This window comes from Lygodium microphyllum, chromosome 27 (genome assembly GCF_053477565.2).
Source record: "Lygodium microphyllum isolate KBCC chromosome 27, Lygodium_microphyllum_v1.1.10, whole genome shotgun sequence".
Classification (NCBI taxonomy): Eukaryota; Viridiplantae; Streptophyta; class Polypodiopsida; order Schizaeales; family Lygodiaceae; genus Lygodium; species Lygodium microphyllum.
In genome coordinates this window covers 67040868-67060671 of record NC_141161.1, presented here as the reverse complement: position 1 = coordinate 67060671, position 19804 = coordinate 67040868, and the positions used below count along the sequence as shown (strand labels likewise).

General features: G+C 41.9%; 1 protein-coding gene across 9 annotated transcripts in view; it reads right to left on the bottom strand.

Moving 5' to 3' along the window:
* Positions 1-19804, bottom strand: part of LOC148012422 (pfkB-like carbohydrate kinase family protein) — a 194361-nt gene that overhangs the window by 113194 nt on the left and 61363 nt on the right. For all 9 annotated transcript variants that reach the window (XM_087669691.1, XM_087669694.1, XM_087669695.1 and 6 more), the window contains one exon: positions 9614-9724. In XM_087669691.1, coding sequence (XP_087525817.1) covers positions 9614-9724 — 111 coding nt within the window. The remainder of the gene's footprint in view (positions 1-9613; positions 9725-19804) is intronic.

The window sequence follows — 19804 nt, the reverse complement described above, 5'->3', positions numbered from 1 at the left end:
ATGACAAACATGCACAGACGTCACATAAAAAATCTCTTTCTTTGAAATCTTCTCCTCTAGAGTTAGAACATTCGGATGTATGTCAAATGCCAAGATTATCTTTAGGGGAAAAGAAATATTTTGTCACCTTTGTCGATGATGCTACACAGAAAGTATGGGTTTACCCTATTCGTAGCAAGGATGAAGTGCTTGATAAGTTTAAAAATTTCTTGGCATTGGCTGAAAATCAGACAGATAAGACACTTAAGTGTCTTCGCTCTGACAATGGTGGGGAATAATTGTCCAAGGCCTTTCAGACATTTGTGACAGCAAAGGGATGAAGAGGGAGCTCACTGCCCCTCATAATCCGCCCCAAAATGGAGTTGCAGAGCGTATGAATCGGACCATACAAGATAAGATCCATACGATGCTGTCTCATGCTGTATTACCCAATGGTTTTTGGGCAGAGGCTGTTATGATAGCTATTCACTTAATTAATCGGTCACCAAATAGGTCTTTGGGAGAGGAATTTCCCCAAGAAGCGTGGTCAGGAAGGCCACCTTTATATGCTCATTTGAAAGTGTTTGGCTGCGAGGCTTTTGTGCACATTCGTAAAGAAAAACGCAGCAAACTTGAGCCAAAGTCCTGTAAATGCATTTTCCTAGGATATGGTGACGAGGGTGAAATGGGATATAAATTGTGGGATCCCGAGAAAAGGACAGTAGTACGCAGCAATGACGTTATCTTCTGGGAAGATCGCATGCACAAACAGTCCGAAAAGACTGAGGAGGTCCATAGGGTTGTATTCCGTAAAGAAATACCTTTTGGACAGTAAAATGTGCCCATTGTACAGCAGCAAATACCTACTGTAAATGAACCTGTAAATGTAGGAAATGACGCTCGAAATGATCAGCCAGCTATTACCCATGAAAATGAGCCATTACATGTGCAAGAACAACCAGGACAGCAAGCTGTTAATGCTGATTTGTAGGCTGAAATGCCAGGACAGCACGCTGAAAATGGAAATTTCTAGGAACAACCAGCAAACAATGACCATTGGGTTAGAAGATCGTCTAGGGCTACTAGACAACCTGATAGGTTTGTTCCTGGTGCAATTAATGTGGCTGATTATGTCATGTTGACAGACTGTGGTGAACCGTGTTGCTTCAAGGAAGTAATGGACAGACAGGACAGCAAGAAATTGTATAAAGCCATGTTGTCAAAGATGGAATCTCTCGAAAAAAATAGCACTTGGAACTTGGTGCAGTTGCCTAAAGGGAAAAAAACCCTTCCATGCAAATGGGTTTACAAGATGAAGGTCACTTCTGGTTCCTCACCAAAGTACAAAGTAAGATTGGTTGCAAAAGGATACAAGCAAGAGCATAGAATTAACTTTGATGAGATTTTCTCTCCTGTAGTCAAGATGACTACATTGAGAACCATTTTGGGCTTGGTAGCAATTGAGGATATGGAGCTCATACAAATGGATGTAAAGACTGTGTTTTTACATGGTGATCTGCATGAAGACATATATATGTAGCAACCTGAAGGGTTTGTTGAACAAGGGAAGGAAAAAATGGTATGTAAACTCAAAAGGAGTTTGTATGGGCTGAAACAAGCACCAAGAGAATGGTATTATAAGTTTGATACATTCATGCATTCCCAAGGTTTTCATAGAAGTCAAGTGGATCACTGCTTGTACACCAAGAAGCCAGCAGATGGCAACCTGATTATCCTGGTTTTGTATGTAGATGACATGCTAATGCTGGCACGGATACTTATGCCTTGGATTCACTGAAGCAGAGTCTTCATGGCAGCTTTGACATGAATGATCTTGGTGATGCAAATCACATTCTTGGCATGCGAATACTCAAAGATAGATCGAAATGCTTACTCTATCTATCTCAGCAGGAGTATATCTCCATTTTTTTGCAGCGTTTCAATATGAAGGGGGGAAAACAATTGGGGTTCCATTGCCTCCATATGTGAAACTCAGTGCAAAGGACAGCCCTACATCTAATGATGAGAAGGCTGAAATGGCCAAGATACCATATGCTTCAGTCATTGGGACAGTTTGATGTATGCTATGGTTGCTACACGTCCTGACCTTGCCTTTGCAGTGGGAGTGGTTAGCAGATACATGGCAACCCCTGGCAAGAAACATTGGGATGCAGTGAAAGGTATTATGAGATACCTCAAAGGCACAAAGGAGTTGTGCATCTGCTTTGGAAAGCAGAAGGCATTTGTTGTTGGCTTTACAGATGCAGACTATGCTGGTCATGCGGACTGTAGGAAGTCCACTTCTGGGTATGTGTTTACTTTCACAGGAGGAGCAGTCTCTTGAATCTCCAGGCTACAAAAGTGTATTGCATTGTCTACTACAGAGGCAGAGTATATGGCTGCCACTGAGGCATGCAAGGAGGCCTTATGCCTTTCACGTCTAGTGGGAGAGCTTGGCATCACAGAGTTACATGTTCTCCATTGCGATAATCAGAGTGCTATCATGCTAGCACGGAATCCTATCTTTCATGCAAAGACAAAGCACATACAGGTGAAGTACCACTTCATTAGAGATGTACTTGACAGCAAGAGCATTGAGCTTGTCAAAGTGCATATAGATGATAATCCTGCAGACCTTCTCACAAAGGATCTTCCAGCAGAGCGGTTTGCTCATTGCCGCGACAGATGATGGGAGTTGGATAGATATATTTATTTCAACTTTGTACATACCTAGACTTAGCTGATTCTTTTCTCCTCTTAAGGCACAGTGCCTTTAGGTGGGAGGTTGTTGGGAATAAAGGGCCATCATGCCTTTTATATGTGCACGGGTGTGAACACACCCTTAGCACATTGTACTTGCATATATATATATATATATATATCTATCTAAAAACTTAAAGGTACACTCGTCATTGTACCAAAAAACGTGCTCACACTCTACACAGCTTGCTTTCGCTCTCTCTCTCTGTCTCTCACTGCGCATACGACAGTCTGCCTCGATCTTCATGCCTAATCGATTCCTACAATCAACATATTGAAATTAAGCACAAATTGTGTTGATGGCTCCTATTGTCCACGTGGTGTTCAATTCAGCTCCCATAGCAAGAATGGTATTCAATGGGTAGAGAATAAGGTCAAGAAGAAGCCTATGCCATCCTTGAAGCTCAGAAGGAAAAGGGAAAGAAGATTAAAGCATAAATCTCCATGAAAGCTTGTGAGAAAGCTTAAGAGGGAGAGAGGTAACTCTTGATTAGTGAAAAGTAAACTTGTTCAAGCCTTTTCCTAATCTTCATTAACCTCATATGTACCGAGTACCTCCAAAATGTCCTCTTCTTGACCACGAGCTGCCAAAATGTCCAAGAATCCGCCATTTCCACTTTAGATCTTTTCCAAGAGCTCTAAAATTGGTCAAGGCTAAATGTAGAAAACCCCAACTGGTCACAATTTAAATTGTACTAAGTCCACTAACCAAATCTTGAATCCCAGTTACTCAAAATGGTGCTAGTAACCAGATCTGGACTTGAAAACGACCTTGCCAAGAATCAAATTCAAGGCTCTGATACCATTGTAAAGAAGCTAATTCCCACAACAAGCTAAAATACTGAAAATAAAAGAAATACACTAAAATGCTAAGAAAGCCATAGCCAAGGTGGCTAGGCTGCCTTGAATGATGTTACCGAATGATACAAAGGCTGCAAATCATTCATGAGAGGCTACAGCATGATATCCTCCTGGTGCTGTGGAGGGGCATGGTATCTACCCCAATGCCATGCTGAGCAAAGAGTATGCACCCTCAATGGATAGTGGGAGGTGGAAACCTCAAACAAGAAATATTTACAATAGTAAAAGATGCTTTGTAAGTTACAACTTAGCCTTTTATATCTAACCCTAGACCTAAAATTGGCAAAGGTATTATTTTGCTTTATTACACTTTTCTAAAGAGAATCATGTAGTGATTGTGGAGGCTAGTCTTTGTGCCAAACTCACACACGACTCGATTCTAACTCAATGTCTCACGCACCTTCTCCTTTGGATCCTATGATGCCCTATCAAGCTTCTCTATCATTGGCGGCTCTAAGAAGGCATTATGGTCTCGAGAAGGAGGTAGACACACATTCACCTTTACCATCTTCTTCTTCTTGTTTTGGTCATCTTATAGATGAAAAGTTGGCCAGGTCCTGTTTCTTCAGGAGTAGTGAAGGAGATAGGCTGTTGAGACTGTTCGTATGTCACATATCTAGTAGCCATTGGGACAGATGGAGCAGAGGATGCAGTAGCGGGAGGCATACACCCAATGGATTGGCCAGTTGGAGTAGAGGCAGTCACAATAGACTGCGGTGGTTTTCTAGGAGGAAGACCCTGGGCCTTAGTACGACACTCCTCGTCCACATGGCTTGACCTTTGTAGTGCGTGCAAAACCCATTTTTCTTAGAAATTTGTTGCCAAAAGGGTCGTGTTTCTTGGGTTCCGTCGGAGAAAGTGCTGTCACCCTTGTTTTGGCTTGCCTTTGCACAAGTTCTTGCCACTGGTAGTTTTATCTCTCTCAAAGAGGCAACCAGCCCTCGCCCCTTTGAATGGATATGTGTGGAGGATTTTTTGTGGACTTGATCATGTAGCCTTGTTATAACGAAAGAACTGACACTCAAACTCGTAGAAGGTTGGCAATCTAGGTAGTGAAATAATAAGTTGGATAAAATGGAAGTATTTGTCAGGCAACTTGTTCAAGAAGAATGTGACCTAATCGTCGTCTAACTTTGGGGAGTGAGCAATGGCAAAGTTGGCGAGTAACCGCCGATATTCGGCCAACTTAACTTTCAAATTATCCCCTTTCTTAATAGCAAACTCTTGAAGCTCAAAATTGAGATTAATATGTCGAGTCCGATCTCATGTTGTATGGTGGTCAATGAGATGACTCCAATGCTCAGATGCGAGGGGAAAATATTGTAATTGAGAGTGGAACTTAGGAAGCAATCCTTGAATTAACTCAACATTGGCTGTGGTATTATGGGCTCTTCATTGACAGATGTGATTAGGGTGAGCTAATCAAGGTTTGGCATAGGCTCCAGTACTAACGATGACATCTCAAAGTCCTTGAGATTCAAGCACTTGTTCCACGAAGTTCGACCAAATGGTGAAATTTGACCCATTAAAACGTATCTTATGTGTAAAGGCATTCTTGGCCATTGCAACTGGAGTGGTAGTGCTAGGAGATGGAGGTGTGTAATATGTTTAGGGTGGATAGGGTGGATAGGGGGAATCCCAAAGGACCCATCATGTATATGAGAAGTATGCATAGCGGATCGAAATGTGGGCATGGGTGGGGATTGGGGATGGGCAGAAGTGGAATGTAATCCAAGATGTTGGAATGAGGATGTGAGTAGATCAGAATGTGGAGAAGATAGTAGTGGGATAGAAGGGAGTTGAGAAGTGTGGTTTATATGCTCAAATGAAGTAGATGGTAGAGATATACATAATGAAGCGTATCTGCTTGGAGAGCCTCCTCTAGTACTGAAAATCATCTGGATCCTACACAACAAGGGAAGAAACAGGAGAGGGTTTTGGGTCATATGAATCAAAAGGGTTATACGAACTTGACATAAGGCTTGGCCATGATGAAGGAGATGGATCTCCGGACACGCCAAATGTCATGGTCCCTCCAAGATCAGAAAGATGGTCAGTCTCACTAATCGGTCCAAACGGAATAGTAGCACTTGTTGGAGGAGTATAAACCGAACACTACGTGATGCGCTAGTGCTCTCCAAACTCTTCATCTATTTCTAGGATAGGAGCTTCCAATCTCATAGGATTGGGCTATATGTGATCGCACTCTGTCTATGATCAATAGGGAATTTACTGGCTTAGAGGCCTCTAAGCTTCCCTGAGCCTCAGTAGCCATCTTACATAGCAGGGGCACTTATTACTAAGCCCTTTGCCCTCTTAGGTGCTCGAGTGATCAAAAACCAAAAACACCTACCTCCCTCAAGAGCATAGGACCCCCACCCAGAGGTGAGTTTTTCCATACTCTGGAGAGTATTTAGGAGCATTGGGTTGGGGACCCCAATGTCCCAAACCACCAATCCACAACTCATCCAGCTGTTACAAGCACGGAACATAAGAGACAAAATTTACTAATTAGTCTCGTTGTGCTCACCTATTACACTTTACGCATCCATTCCTATGATATCCACTGCACCTTCTAGGACCACTTTCCCACCATGCTATACGCGATGATAGCCACACACTTAGCCTTTCCTTTTTTGACTTACGTTACATATTTACATACTCATTGCATTGCACTTAGCTTTGCTTTCTTTTATTTTCAGTTTTGTTTTTTTGGGTATCCCACTACTCACCTCTGTACTTGCAAATTTTTTATCTCTTTTGCAAGGTTTTGTATTTCAATGTAGGGCTAATATGTAGCCTTACACTAGTTCTTCTTGAGTTGGAGAGAGGAGATGCACATCGTTGCTTTCATGGTTCCATCTACTTGGAGTTTTGCTCTTCTACGAGCATGGTGACTTCCCCTCTTGTGTTGGATCATGTAGCATCTCTCTTGATGCTATCATGGTGATGACTTCTATCCTTGCTCTTCGAGTAGGGATGCTTTATCATCATCATGCACATGGTTCTCAATACCACACAAAGACCAACATTCTCAAGCTCCTCTTCCTTCTTCGGCTGTAGTTTGGTAGGCCACTAGGTAGCCGATGTATGCCCTTTGTCCAATGCCCTGGTTGCTTTGGGGATGTCTTGGGGTAAACATTGCTAACCTTCCCTTTCAAGCTCACTTTTGGGCCTAAGAGGAGGTGTTGAGCTAAAATACGCTTTATAGCTGATTAGCATTTTCAAAGAGCACCCAAACACACTGAATTAATGAAAAACATAAATTTGACACGTTGTTCGAGAGATTTTTAGTGGTCCCCCAAAACCCTAACTTTTTGGAGCACCCGTCAACATCTATAAATAGACAAGCTGCCCATTATTCAGCCTTATCCCTTCAATGCAGATTCTCACTCTATTGTGCAAATTTCAGCCAATCAGCCAGCTACCATCTACTGTCCAACCATCACCAATTGCAGCCCATCACTATCCAACCCTAGGTGGCCTGTTTTCAGCCATCGCCCTGCTGTTTGGAGGTTTCCATTTGTTGTGTTATCATAGCACCACATCGGCCTGCGTTTTCAGTGTCTCGTGCGCCAAGCAATAGACTGCTGCCATCTCTCCCACCAAGCAACTGCTGCAATACTTGCATTTTTGCTGTCCGGCAAGACATTTACATCAATGAACACCTATCTTGTTGTCGCCTGACAATTCTCTACCTCGGGTGATCAATTTTCAGCCATCCTTTGATGGTACATCTGCATTTACCAAATTTCAATCTCCAACTGTTGTGTTTTGGTGAGCAGCCTACTACCCTTCATTATTCAACACTCTCATCTCAAACTGGTGGTCACAACACTTGGAATCTATCTTTGGTGGACATCACTCTCCGACACTGCATTGCTCTGCCCTTGGGTATCTATACACTCTTACATTCATTTACAGCATTCATTCACTTCAAAGTTTCTTCTCTCTGTGTTTGAGCTTTAAGTTTTGCGCTTTGCGTTTTGCGTTAAGGGTTTGAGTTTTGCTTGTCTCTATCTCAATCTTTGTGCTTAAGTCTTGGTCGTACATGTTGTGTTTCCTGCAAACCCTAGCATATCTTCACACAAACTCCACATATGTTGGGTGTGTGACAAATCCATCTTGAAAAAGGTGAAAGAAGTGTGTTTGGTATTGTTCCACGTACCACCCAACTAATCCCCTCACTATCTAATGTCACAATTTGCATCCTCATCATTTTATTCCACTTTAGGCAACTACAAGAGGACAATCAAGGGTGTAGCCAACTGCTAGGAGTACATCCTTCCTCATTCCATGCATGTTCAGGTAGGTGCCCATACCAACAGCGGGTATCACTCTCCTGCACTAATTGTCTAGAAGATATGAGTGCTAAGGGAGGGTATCTTTGTTGTGAAAGCTTCCATAGTCTCTATAGGAATGTTACTGCTTTGAAGAGGGCCTCTATAAACATAAGCGAGGCACTTAGCATTGCTCTAATGATATCATAGAGTACAAATGGCTTGCTCCTAATCATACATGCTATCGTCATCCGCTTTACATAGCTACATGAGGACAATCAAGGGTGTAGTTAAATGGTGGGAGTACATCTTTCCTCATTCCATGCATGTTCAGGCAGGTGCACATCTAGGCATACCAGCATCAGGTATCACTCTCCCACGGTAATTGTCTAGAAGATATGAGTGCTAAGCGAGGGTATCGTTGTTGTGAAAGCTTCCATAGTCTCTAAAGGAATGTTACTGCTTTGAAGAAGGCCTCTATAAACATAAGTGAGGCACTTAGCTTTGCTCTAATGATATCATAGAGTACCAATGGCTTGCTCCTAATCATACATGCTATCATCATAGCCATTGATCTCTCTTTGTTTGCATTCTATCAATGGCACCCATAACCATCCCAAGAGTAAAGAGGGAACTATCTACTGACTGCTGTGTAACTGGGTCTGGTAAATGTGCTTGTCCAGTACATACAAAGCTTGAGCATGGTCATGCCATGTCTCAGGTGCCATGATCAGGGTGAGGGACTCCCTCTCTTGAAACACTGTCCAAGCACTTTGTTGTCTTGACCAAAGAATACCCAGTAGATCTCTCCCACAAACCTACACAAGTTGTCACACTTCTTGCTCCATACAAGGTGTCAAACGAGCATCCTTGTCTCTTTGTGCAGACAAATACTACATGAAATCTCTTGCTACAATTAGGCTAGTGTACCATGGCATTCATCATCATACCAGTTGTTCTAAGGGAGAGTGCTACGTGAATCAAAGACTGTGCTGCGTGGAAAAGCATATGCTGCTGAAGTATAGGAGTATCTGCTGGGATTCTCGTAAGTTCCTCTAGAGAGTTGTGTGGGTCCATATTCAAATGTCTCCCATAGACTGCATTGCTATAAACACTCATTGTCTCTTTGTTAAATGCTGACTTGGATAGCTAAGGGCTAGAGTGAGGTGGGGATGGTGAGCCTCTCAAGTATCCATAGGCTAGAGTATGTATGGTCTGTTCTAATTCATCCATTGCAATTCATCATAATAATAGCTATTCTGAGCACAAGGACTGCCTTTGACACATTCTTTGCATCACCCATTGAGATATTTGCTGAAGCATAAGAGGCGTTCACACATGTAGGGGATACAATATCCAATAGGTTGTCATTGTTATTGCAGCTAATGCTGCTAGATACTTCCAGAGAGAGCAAAGAAGTTGAAAAAGTTGTGATAAGTCACTAGTTGACATAAGTATGATTCTCCTAAGAAGTTGTACATGCACCACCCAAGTTTTTCCTCTGGCAAAAAGTATGTAGACAATAATACTATGAGATGTTACAAAACAGGAGGGTTTAATGTCTACAGCACCTTTAAGCACAAAAAAATCCTGACATTGAATATTTAAAGACATTAAAACTTGAGAAGCTAACAATATTCTAGCCAAAGCATACATATACCAACATGCTCAGGTGAGGGAAAGCTTCTTGAAAATTGACATCAATACTCATCCTGAGGTAAAGATTAACAAACCTGAGGAAATTTTTCAGAGCAAACAACGTACTGAGCCAATGGCAATAATTTATCCAACCCTTCTCTCTTTCTCTCAGCATCAACAAGAATAGGAATTCCTTGTCGCTTTGCCTGCCCAAAGGAACAAAGCAGCCTCAATACCACTCTTTTTAATGAAGAGAAATTCATGTTTACCTGATATCTTCTAGAAACATGGTTCAAAGAGCATCAAGATGCTGTCTAATAAAATGCAAGTGCATAATACCTTACTGATTTTTGGCCATTCATCACATTGAGCACCAAAATATAAAGGAAAATGGGAACAGGGAAGACTACAAACCCTGAACGTGAAATATGGACAGAGAAAAGGAATGGGAAAGGCCATCCAATGTTTTGCAACTCTACAGTAACATGGAATGGAAAGTGGAATGTTCCTAAAGAAAACAGAGAACAGGAACAACCAAGGCCAGTGTGCAATTCCTTGCGACTGTATAGTCACAAAAAATGGAAACTCCAATATTCCCAAGTCCAAAAATGTTTGCCTCTCTATGAGTGTGGTTGTGAGACCTTCCCGATTCAATAAACCTCTTCAGTGGTGTGAATCACAATGGAGCTAGACACAAAGCTTTGTGAAGCCGAACAACAGAGGCTTAGGGGTCCTACTCAAGAAATAAGGCTGCAAAGGAGGATCCATGAGGTCATCATGAGACATCAAGAGAGGCCACAACTAGCACATCTCCCTAGAGGAAGTTGATAATATATCTTCAAGAGACCTATAGGAAATTCATCAAACAAAACAAGGCAATGCTTGCGAGCTGATTGTTAGCCCCCTCACCTCTACCCTTTGACCCTTCTTCCGCACTTGCAGCCTCCTCATCCAAATGCCCCTCTTGCAACACCCTTCCTTCTAGTGCACCTCCTTCCTCCCACTCATGTAATGCTACAGCCTTACATGCCCATGCGCAATATACATTCACCTTCCTTCCTAAATCCCCCCACTTGCCACCTCCCTCCTTTCTCTCAGTATCGGCTGCACCTTCTCCTCCCTGCCCACCATATCTCTCCCCTCCATCCCTTCTGCCTTCTTCCTTCTAGCTTTCACCTCCCTTCTGTTGCCTCTACCTTTTCTCCACATTCACTCCCTTCTTGTTGCACCACCTCTGCAATTGCCCCTCCATCATCTTGTAGCAATTTTCCTGGCTGTTTGGTAGGTGGTCTTCGTGGTTTTGGATCTTATCTCAAGAATGCACAATGGAAACTAATGGTCTATTGTTGGCACTCCCCAGGTGCACATCAGTTTTCTTGACTACTTGGCAGGTGCTCTTATTGGTTTGGGGCTTGCACAATAGAATGGATGATCCAACATTGGTACAAGACCCACCATTGCTCCCTTACCTTGCATGCTGTGCAACAAGATCATAGCGCACTCTCTCCCTCTGGCTTACTTTACAATTGGTTGCAATGAACTTTGCTCATCCGCACCTAGGAGTCAGGACATTGCTAAAGGCATACTTCCAGGATAAGGGATCTTCATAATTCATCTCAACTCTCAATTCGCCCAAAGTTTCCCAAGAGTTAGTCACAAACTCTTAAGGGCTTTGGGTAGTGATGTTATTATATTATCCCCTATTTGTGGCTTCAAGGCAGCAGGGTTGGACTTGCAGCAATGCATTCATTTCTATTGAGTCACTCTCCTCTTCCCAAGGCTAGTGGTGGAATATTGGATGAAACGGATGACTTCAGGCATCTCTGTAATGATCCAAATATCCTTTTCAGATGTCATGACCAAGGTAATTGCCCCAAACAGCGAATGAATCATAGCTAATTAGTGTCATGAAGCAAAGAAACCATTGCCTTTGATTCCCCATGTTCGGTCACAACCACAACAACGCTACTTCTACATGAACACTAAGGGATTTACCAAAGTCCCACAACATCAAGGAAGGGGTAACACAAAAGAGTAAACTTTACATATTCAAAAAATTAGCCAGCCTTTAACAGCAGCAGCCTCTAGTGTACCCAATATGCTGAATACAATGAAAGAACAATTGTAAATAAGTACAAAATCATACAAGAGAGTGATAACTAATTATCATCTCTTAGTTCATCTTCCTCTCTGTCTCCCTCTTCCTCATCCATGTCATAGTCTTCAGTTGCTGTAGGCAAATCCTCTTCATTATCATCCTCCTCGTTACCAAAGAAAGTTGAAACGGATAGAAACGACTCTTAGCTTAACCATTTTAAATTATTAAACATTAAATCTCTAATGATTTAAGTTTAATCAGTGAAACATTTAACATTTAAACATTAAATATTAAACGACTATTTAACATTATGAGTTTTAAGGAAAATGCTATATTAAACATTTGACAATGAAACATTAATAACACTTAAAAATATGACAATGAAAAAAGTGTAAAGAACATGAGATTAATAATGCTTTAAACGGTACATTTAAAGAGTGAAGAACATGACAATTAATAAGGCTATGCTTAAACAAGCGTAAAGAACATGACAATTTATAACGCTACGTTTAAAGCATAAAGAATATACTACATTTTGCTAGAAACATTTGGGCTCGTTGGGAAACAACACAAACTAAAACATTATGCCATCTATGGCACCCTCTATACAAGGGCCCGTAATCCCTTCTTTGCATAAAGAAGATTGGCTTGATGGTTTCAACTATTCACTTTGGTCATGTAAGGTGGAGTGTATCCTTGATACCTTCGATCTTTGGGAGTTTGTTATCTACCCTATTAACTATCTATTGGAGGATCCCATAGTGGGATCATCGATGGATCGTGCAACCATATGGGATCTGCTCAACTCTAACGCTCGATCTTTCCTCTTTAAGAGCTTACAAGATTCTATTCTAATACATGTGTGCACGTTGCGGAAAGCAACAGAGGTGTGGACAAAGCTTGCTTCTTTGTACCATCGGAAAACATTTCCCACTTGATTACTCTCAAGAAGAAATTGCGGACGCTCACCTATTGATGACTCTCTTTCCCTAAAGGATCATATCAACAAGTTGGAGGATATGAGGAATGAGCTTGCATCTCTTGGCAAGATGATATCTTAAAAGGATGTAGCCATGATTCTCTTGACTCAGCTACCATCTCCACAGTTTGACGTCTTCTACACCAACCTTCTTACATCAAGGACTTGTCAGAAGCTTCTATGAGAGGAGCTTGCCCCGCTTGGTTTGGAGCAAGACAAATGCGCCAAAGAGGTCACCAGTGGATCCACCTCCACCACAAGTTTTATTGTAGGTTTAGGAGGGGGAAGAAGAAAGGGAATTCAAAGGCTAAACAACACGAGGACTTCAAGCTCTTAACTCTAACTCGGAGAAGCCTAAATGCCCATACTATGGGAAGGGGATATATTAAGAGGAGAAATGTTAGAAGAAGTACCCTCACCTTCATTTGAGAGCGAAGGATGGAGCTAAACCATCCATGCCTTCTATCTCTAGTCCAATGGTTACCCATGAGTCAATGTTCCTCCATATTGTTGAGTCGGAGGAGTCTTCTTCAGTGATTGCCTCATCTTCTAAGAGGCCTTGGATAGTTGATAGTAGAGCTTCTAATCATATGACTCCACAAGGTGATTTGTTATGAGATCTACACCCTTGTGAGGATTCTATTACTATTAGTGACATTGTATCAATGCCTATTAGTGGTATTGGCACTTTGCCTTTGTTTCCTGACCGCTTGTTGAGCTCCCTTTCACATGCCCCTTATGTTCCAGCTTTGGGCTTTCCGCTCCTCTTACTTTATGGCCTTATTAGGCTTGGTACTTGGGTTGTCTTCACCGAACAGGCCATTTGTATTGACGATTCTTCTATAGGAGCTTCTATCACAGCAGGTTGGTAAGAGAGTCGGCTTTATAGGCTCCATTCCCCTTCTCTTATGAAGGGTCCTCCATGGTAGTTATCTTTGCTACATTCATTCCCACTTATGCACCATCCCTTCCACAAGTTCCTTCCCATTCCCCACCTTCTCCTCCAATGGTTCCCTCGTTACCCCCCCCCATCTCTTTTAGAGAGGGACGATCTCAGTGATGCGGCTATGGATTCCCTGGCCCCTAGTGTTTCAAAGGGGGTTTCCCAAGATCGTGAGGGGCTTCTTCATCAGCGATCTACATCAATGGGCTTTCTTGACATTGGCATTCCTTTTGCCACCCCAAGATTTGTTTCTTTTTTTGCCGTGTGCCACATCCAAGCCCTAAGAGGGGGTGTTAGCAATCATGATTTTCATGCCTTGTCATCTCTTGCCTGTGAGTCAGTCTAAGTCTGACAAGGACTTTAGGAGCTCTAACATGTCTATCACTTGTTTTGATAGAGGAAATAGCTCATTCTAGAGTGACCATTTCATTGCCTTTCTGGGCATTTTCTCCTCCAGTCGAATAGTGTGTTATAATGTGTGTGTGTGTGTGTGCACGCATGCGCCCCCACGTATGCATGTGTCTGTGTTAGTTTTATGTGTACAAGAGTGTTTGCTTGTATGTAATTGTGAATAGGGTCTAATAAGCCCATCCTGACTAGACTAAAGAGGCATCCACACTGCTCGACACATGGAGACAGAATGGTAGGTGGTGGAAAAAGTAGGCTCAAGAAGGACTGACACTAGAAAAACGAGTGAGGGAAACTTTGGAAAAGTGGAAGGAATGGTGGCAAGAAGAGGAACGAGAGGAGCAATGTGTAAAAAGAGGGAGCCCGGATCTTGCATGCTTGATGATGACATAGGGTATGAAGGACACAGGACGAAACCATGCTAGTATGTCAATAGTTAAAGGGAGGAAGGCTGAATGGATAGGAGACAAATGGCACATACTAAAATACCCTTCCTACACTGTGCCAAAGGTGATAACCGCCAAGTTGGCACAAACCATTTCGTAGTCACTTGGCATAAAAATCCATGAGTATGTCATGAGGAGAGACCGTAGGGCATCTCTATTTCAAACATAAACAGGTACTGTCAATATTTATAGTCCAAAAGACATTCAGAGTTGTTGAGCTAAAAATGCATTAGCCTAACTTAAACAACCCCAAAAACCTTTAATTAATGAAAAAACCATCTTATTTTTAAAAAAACGTCATCCTAGAGAGTTACTATGCCCCACATGCAAAACCCTAATTTGAGTGCCCCAAACTTTCTATAAATAGGCATGCAACCCACCACTCTCTCTCAATCTCGTTTTTGCAGGTTTCAAGAGCTATATCTCTATTGCCCACACCCCGTTCGCGGAGGACATCACGATCAAAGCCTTCCATCATAGTCTACTATCACCTAACACCTAATTCCAACTGCTATACATGTCACCTATCTCCTATAACTATCGTCATCATCAAGGAACTTGTGTTTGCTGCTACCAAGGCCAGTCGCCATCATCAGCATCCAATCGCCATAAGTAGAAGTTGTTGCCATCATCATCCTACTTGCATTTGCAATCAATCTCTCTCCTCCAATTGTCACCATTAGCATCTACACTATCACCATCGGTTTCCACCTGTCGTCCAACACAATCTGCTTACGTTTACCTGTTCTGCAAAGTTGCCAATTTTCTCTCTCCTCATGTACCTGCAGTTTTGGTATTTCTCTCTCATGCACTACCATTTGCATTAGATCCAACCTTCCCTGGCTGCGTTTGCTGGTGTCCGATGCTCAGAGGCTGCCTTGCTGCATTTTGAGATCCGTTTGGATTACAACACACTCTCCAGCCCATAACCTCTGCCTTGATGTCAAAGATATGAGAGTTCAAATTTCAGAATTCACTACATAGTGTGTTTGCTGTATGAGCATTGTATATTCAGTATTCATTCACTTCACTATTTATTGTGTTCACTATCTCTAAGTTACCCTAACCCTAAATGTGTTCTATGTTTATCAATCTTTGCTTTGTCATACGATTGGTTTTCTGTTTTCTGCATTTAGAGCATTTCTTCACAAGAATGGGAACACTAGATCTACTCAATCAGCCTGCTGACCACCTAGCAGCAAGGTGGACATGTCTTCATGAAGGGCCGACAAAACCACACAACCACCACCTCATTCTGAGCATGGACCAACATTTCTTGATGGAGGGAGTTGGGGCTGTTAGCCTCACACATTAGGACAGAAATTTTGATTTGATGGCAGGGATAATATGCAGTTTGTAGAGTAGCAGGGACTGCTTGTGGAGGTCAAAGAGTACTAAATGCGGCCTTCTAGAGCTTCATTTTCATCATTTGATTGCAACGACTGCCGAGATGGACTTTATTGCCAGGAGTACCAGGTATAAACTCTAGCAGATGGGTACAAGCACTTAACAGACAGCTGTTTGGGAGGAGGCAGCCATAATAAAAACAACCATAAGCATGTAGCCAATCAGAAACAAGGAAGGCGCTGACTAGAGTCCCCATGACTCAGGCTAGTGCATTCAAAAGTACCCACTAATGTCTCATTCAGAATTCTTGTATTGATAAAGACTCCTCCAAACGTGGTTAAAACAAATGCAGATGGTTCTATTATGTATTCACAAGTTCAAATTCTACTTTAAATTAGACTTGGGAGACACTAGTTAGAACACATGCATGAGTTGTATCAAATTGCATACAATTGCATTCCTTTGACAAAAAAATTTTGTTTTGGTATGTTTTTGGATTGTGATGTCCTCTCATGGTCAAAGTAGGCCATTCAAAAGACGTAGCTAAAGGGTCTCGCTTTGCTTTCTAGTATGTTGAAGGTTCAAAATTTGGATTGAGATGGTTGGATGCATGTTTGAAAATACTTTAGAATTTTAAAAGCTCGTGATACACTCGTTTTCTAGACACCATAATACTTTGGGGCTCCAATTCCTCATAACCACTCAAATTCTTTAAGGTTTATTTTGTGTCATTCTTTGATACAAGTTCAAAGTACTTGAGAAAGTGTCAAATGAGATCTTTAGGGGCTACCTTGTGCTTTCTTTAGTGACTTCTTACATGGGACATGCCCATAGCATTCTAGGAAATCACAATTTTAAATGTGAAGGTTTCTCCTAAGATGACCGGACATATATGAAGCCTTAAGGGTTGTGGATCATTGTGCAAGGATAAGCGTTTGGTTGGAGATGGTGGGATAAGCCTCTTGAGTTACCTTGTGTGTTGTCATAGGAGTGATTAACTTGATTGGAAACTCCTTACTTAAAGAAAGAGAGAAAAAGAGAGAACTCCTAGCTTGAGAGAAAATAAATTGTGTCTATAGATACCTTTGAAGCCTCTTGGGTTTGAGAGCTTAGAGGGGGTACATTGTGCTTTTCTTGTTTTACAAGTATGGTATGGTAGCCCTCTTGTGCTTAGTGAATTAGATACTTTGAAGAGAGAGAGAGGAAGTGGAGAGTCCTCAAGGGTTTATGATCATTGTGCTTTGTTTGGGTGGATACATAAGGAAGGTCATTTGGTTCACTCACTCCATTGAAACCCTAGTCAAAGATATAGAGTAAGCCCCTTGGGGTTGCCTTATCCATTAGCATTGTTAGAGTCTACCTTGAGTAAGGATCTTTATGGACCATCATTCAAGAGAGAAAGAGAAATGTCTTTGGAGCATGTGTCAATGTGTCCTATCCACATACTTAGTGAGGTATGTACACAAAATTTATAGCATGGAATATGGTGTTTTATATGATCATTTCAAAATAAATAGATTACTAGTTTAGGGTTTAGGGTTAGGAAAAGAAGAGGAAGCAAAGGAGGAGGAGATAGAGCAAGAGGTAGAGGTAGGGGATGAAAAAGAGGAGGTACAAGTAGAGAGAGACATAGATGAAGGGAAGAGAGACAGGAGGTAGACGATGAGGAGATGGTAAGAGAGAGGGAGAGGAAAGGAGGTAGTGAGAAATGAAATGATATATTAACATCTACAAGAGGCCAAAATGACCAATGAGACCATGAGTTATAATCATCTATATGACAATACAACTGTCTTAAAAGAATAGTAAATCAAAATACGAATGAACAGTACAAGAAAGCTAAAAGCTGTAAGTAAAAAGAGAACTCTAGTTGACAAAGTGAGAGCTCGAGCTGATACAATCTTATGGGGGCATAGAGGGCCAAGAAATGATCTAGTTCCACATATGGATGTGTCGTTGATGCATGTGTCAAGAGCTAAGATGCCTGAATCGGCTAGGCTGGATGGCTCAATCAATCAATATCCTTGTGTGTGTGTGTGTGTGTGTGTGTGTGTGTGTTGTGGCTCTGTCAGAATGTCCGTGGCAGGTCCTCCCATGTGGGTTGCAATTGTGATTGTGTTTAGACCTCTTGAGTGTCCCTCACAAAGAAATCTATAAGCTACCTCTAGGTAGGGCCTCAATGTCCTGGAGCTGTTGTGCTCTTGATGAGGAGAGTGTTCCAAAGCATCATATCTCAAGGAGAAACAGGCCAAGGCACTACTAATCAATAGAGTCCATGACTCTAGATAGTGGTACAAACCTGTCTCTAAATAGACAATGAAAACAGCCTTGAATATCGCATAGTATGTTGGGCAGCAGCAAATGTAGTGCTCCTTGATCTCTCACTCTAACTAGCATATCTGGCATATGCGCTTCTCTAGTGATGGAAAGAGAGGTACAAGTAGAGGTAGATGAAGAGGAAGGGGAACAGTTTTAAGCTTTCAGTGATAAGTAGAGCTGAGAGCTTGAGGTGTGGTAGCCAAGTATGAGGAGTCCCTTTTTAAAGAGACCAACTAGCCCAAAATCGAAAAGGGGTTAGAAGATGGGTAAGACCACACTTCTTTCAAGCTCCAACAGTCCCTTACAGAATTTATTTTCCATTCTGAACCACACGGATCTACGGATCATACAAGTCCCAGCTCGACTGGATGGATTAGACAGTATGAGCAAGCTTTAGATCCCTAACGAAATTTTGCTTCCCATAGAAATAGAGGACAGTTCACTTTCATTGGTTACAAGTTTGAAATGCATTGCCTTTTCATTTTTCAAACCCCCCCCACCCCCCCCCCCCCCCCCCCCCCCCTTTCACTCAGTCAACTATGGCAAGCAAAACAAAAAAAAGTTTATTACATTTTCTTAGGTCCTAAGAGTCCAAGCAATCTACACCCTTTCTAAACCATAAAAAGAAACGTGTTTGATTTTATTTGCAACCAATGCATTGCAATGCAGATTAAATGGACCATTTCCCTCACAACAGCCACCTCATATAGTAAGTTTCTTATATTAAAGCATACTTGAAAGTTATTGTACAACTTTTGTCCAGACTCCACTTGCCTAATGACAAAAGATGAGTCTTTAGATGGCTCTTAAGCATACTTTCATAGCTTCTAGATCCCAAACATCATTCATCACAAGCAAATAAGATTTGTCCACAATACAAGCATATAGGACAGCATCTTTACCTTCTTCAAGGCCAAGAAATGGACCCAAAACAATGGTCATGGCATCATTGTACTTCTCTTGAATTTTGCAGCATCTTATGGCTCAGTCAACTAGGATGAAACACTAGAACCATGGCATTTCTAAGCTTTCCTTGGGAAATGAATCAACAGGGTGCGAACTCTCTCACATTGGGAGGTAGGGGAGTTCTGGCTAGAAGGGTTATTCAAATAGGCACACTTCCCTTGTACCTACCCATAATCTACACTTCAGTGATGTCATACTTCTGCGTTCCCGAGCCACAGGATTGAGAGGCTTGAATTGCCCAGTGCAAAGTGACGTGAGATTCTGCACAAAGTATGCTAGAGGTTGACATTATGATGAGGAGAGGTTTTGCTTGCCCTTGAGATGTTTCCATAGCAAGTGAGAAAATGAATTGACACAAGTCATTGGTTTTCCTCCTAACTGAGATTCTAGCACAGACTTGCAAGTTAATTTTGGCTTGAAATGGGTGAGTAGGAAAATTTTCCATTATATTTTCGTGAAAGTGGGTCTTCACATTACAACAGTGCAGCGATTCATTTGGTAACAAACTTCACTAGCCAAAATGACCTTACTAAAGCATTGCTTGTCTACCCTAGTTGGAGTATTGATAGTCCCAAGTCATGTTAGCCACGTTTTGGTATGTTGCTTCTCGCTGGTACTTCTCATCCTCTTGTATTGGCACAACTTTATAACGTAGTTTTGACCTTCCTCTACTCTAGCTCAAATGTTTGATAGACATCTGATTTTTGGCCAAGGTGGCTTTGCAAACTATCATTCTGAAAAAGTTGGAGGATGTTCCAAAGTATCAGAGTCACATGTTAT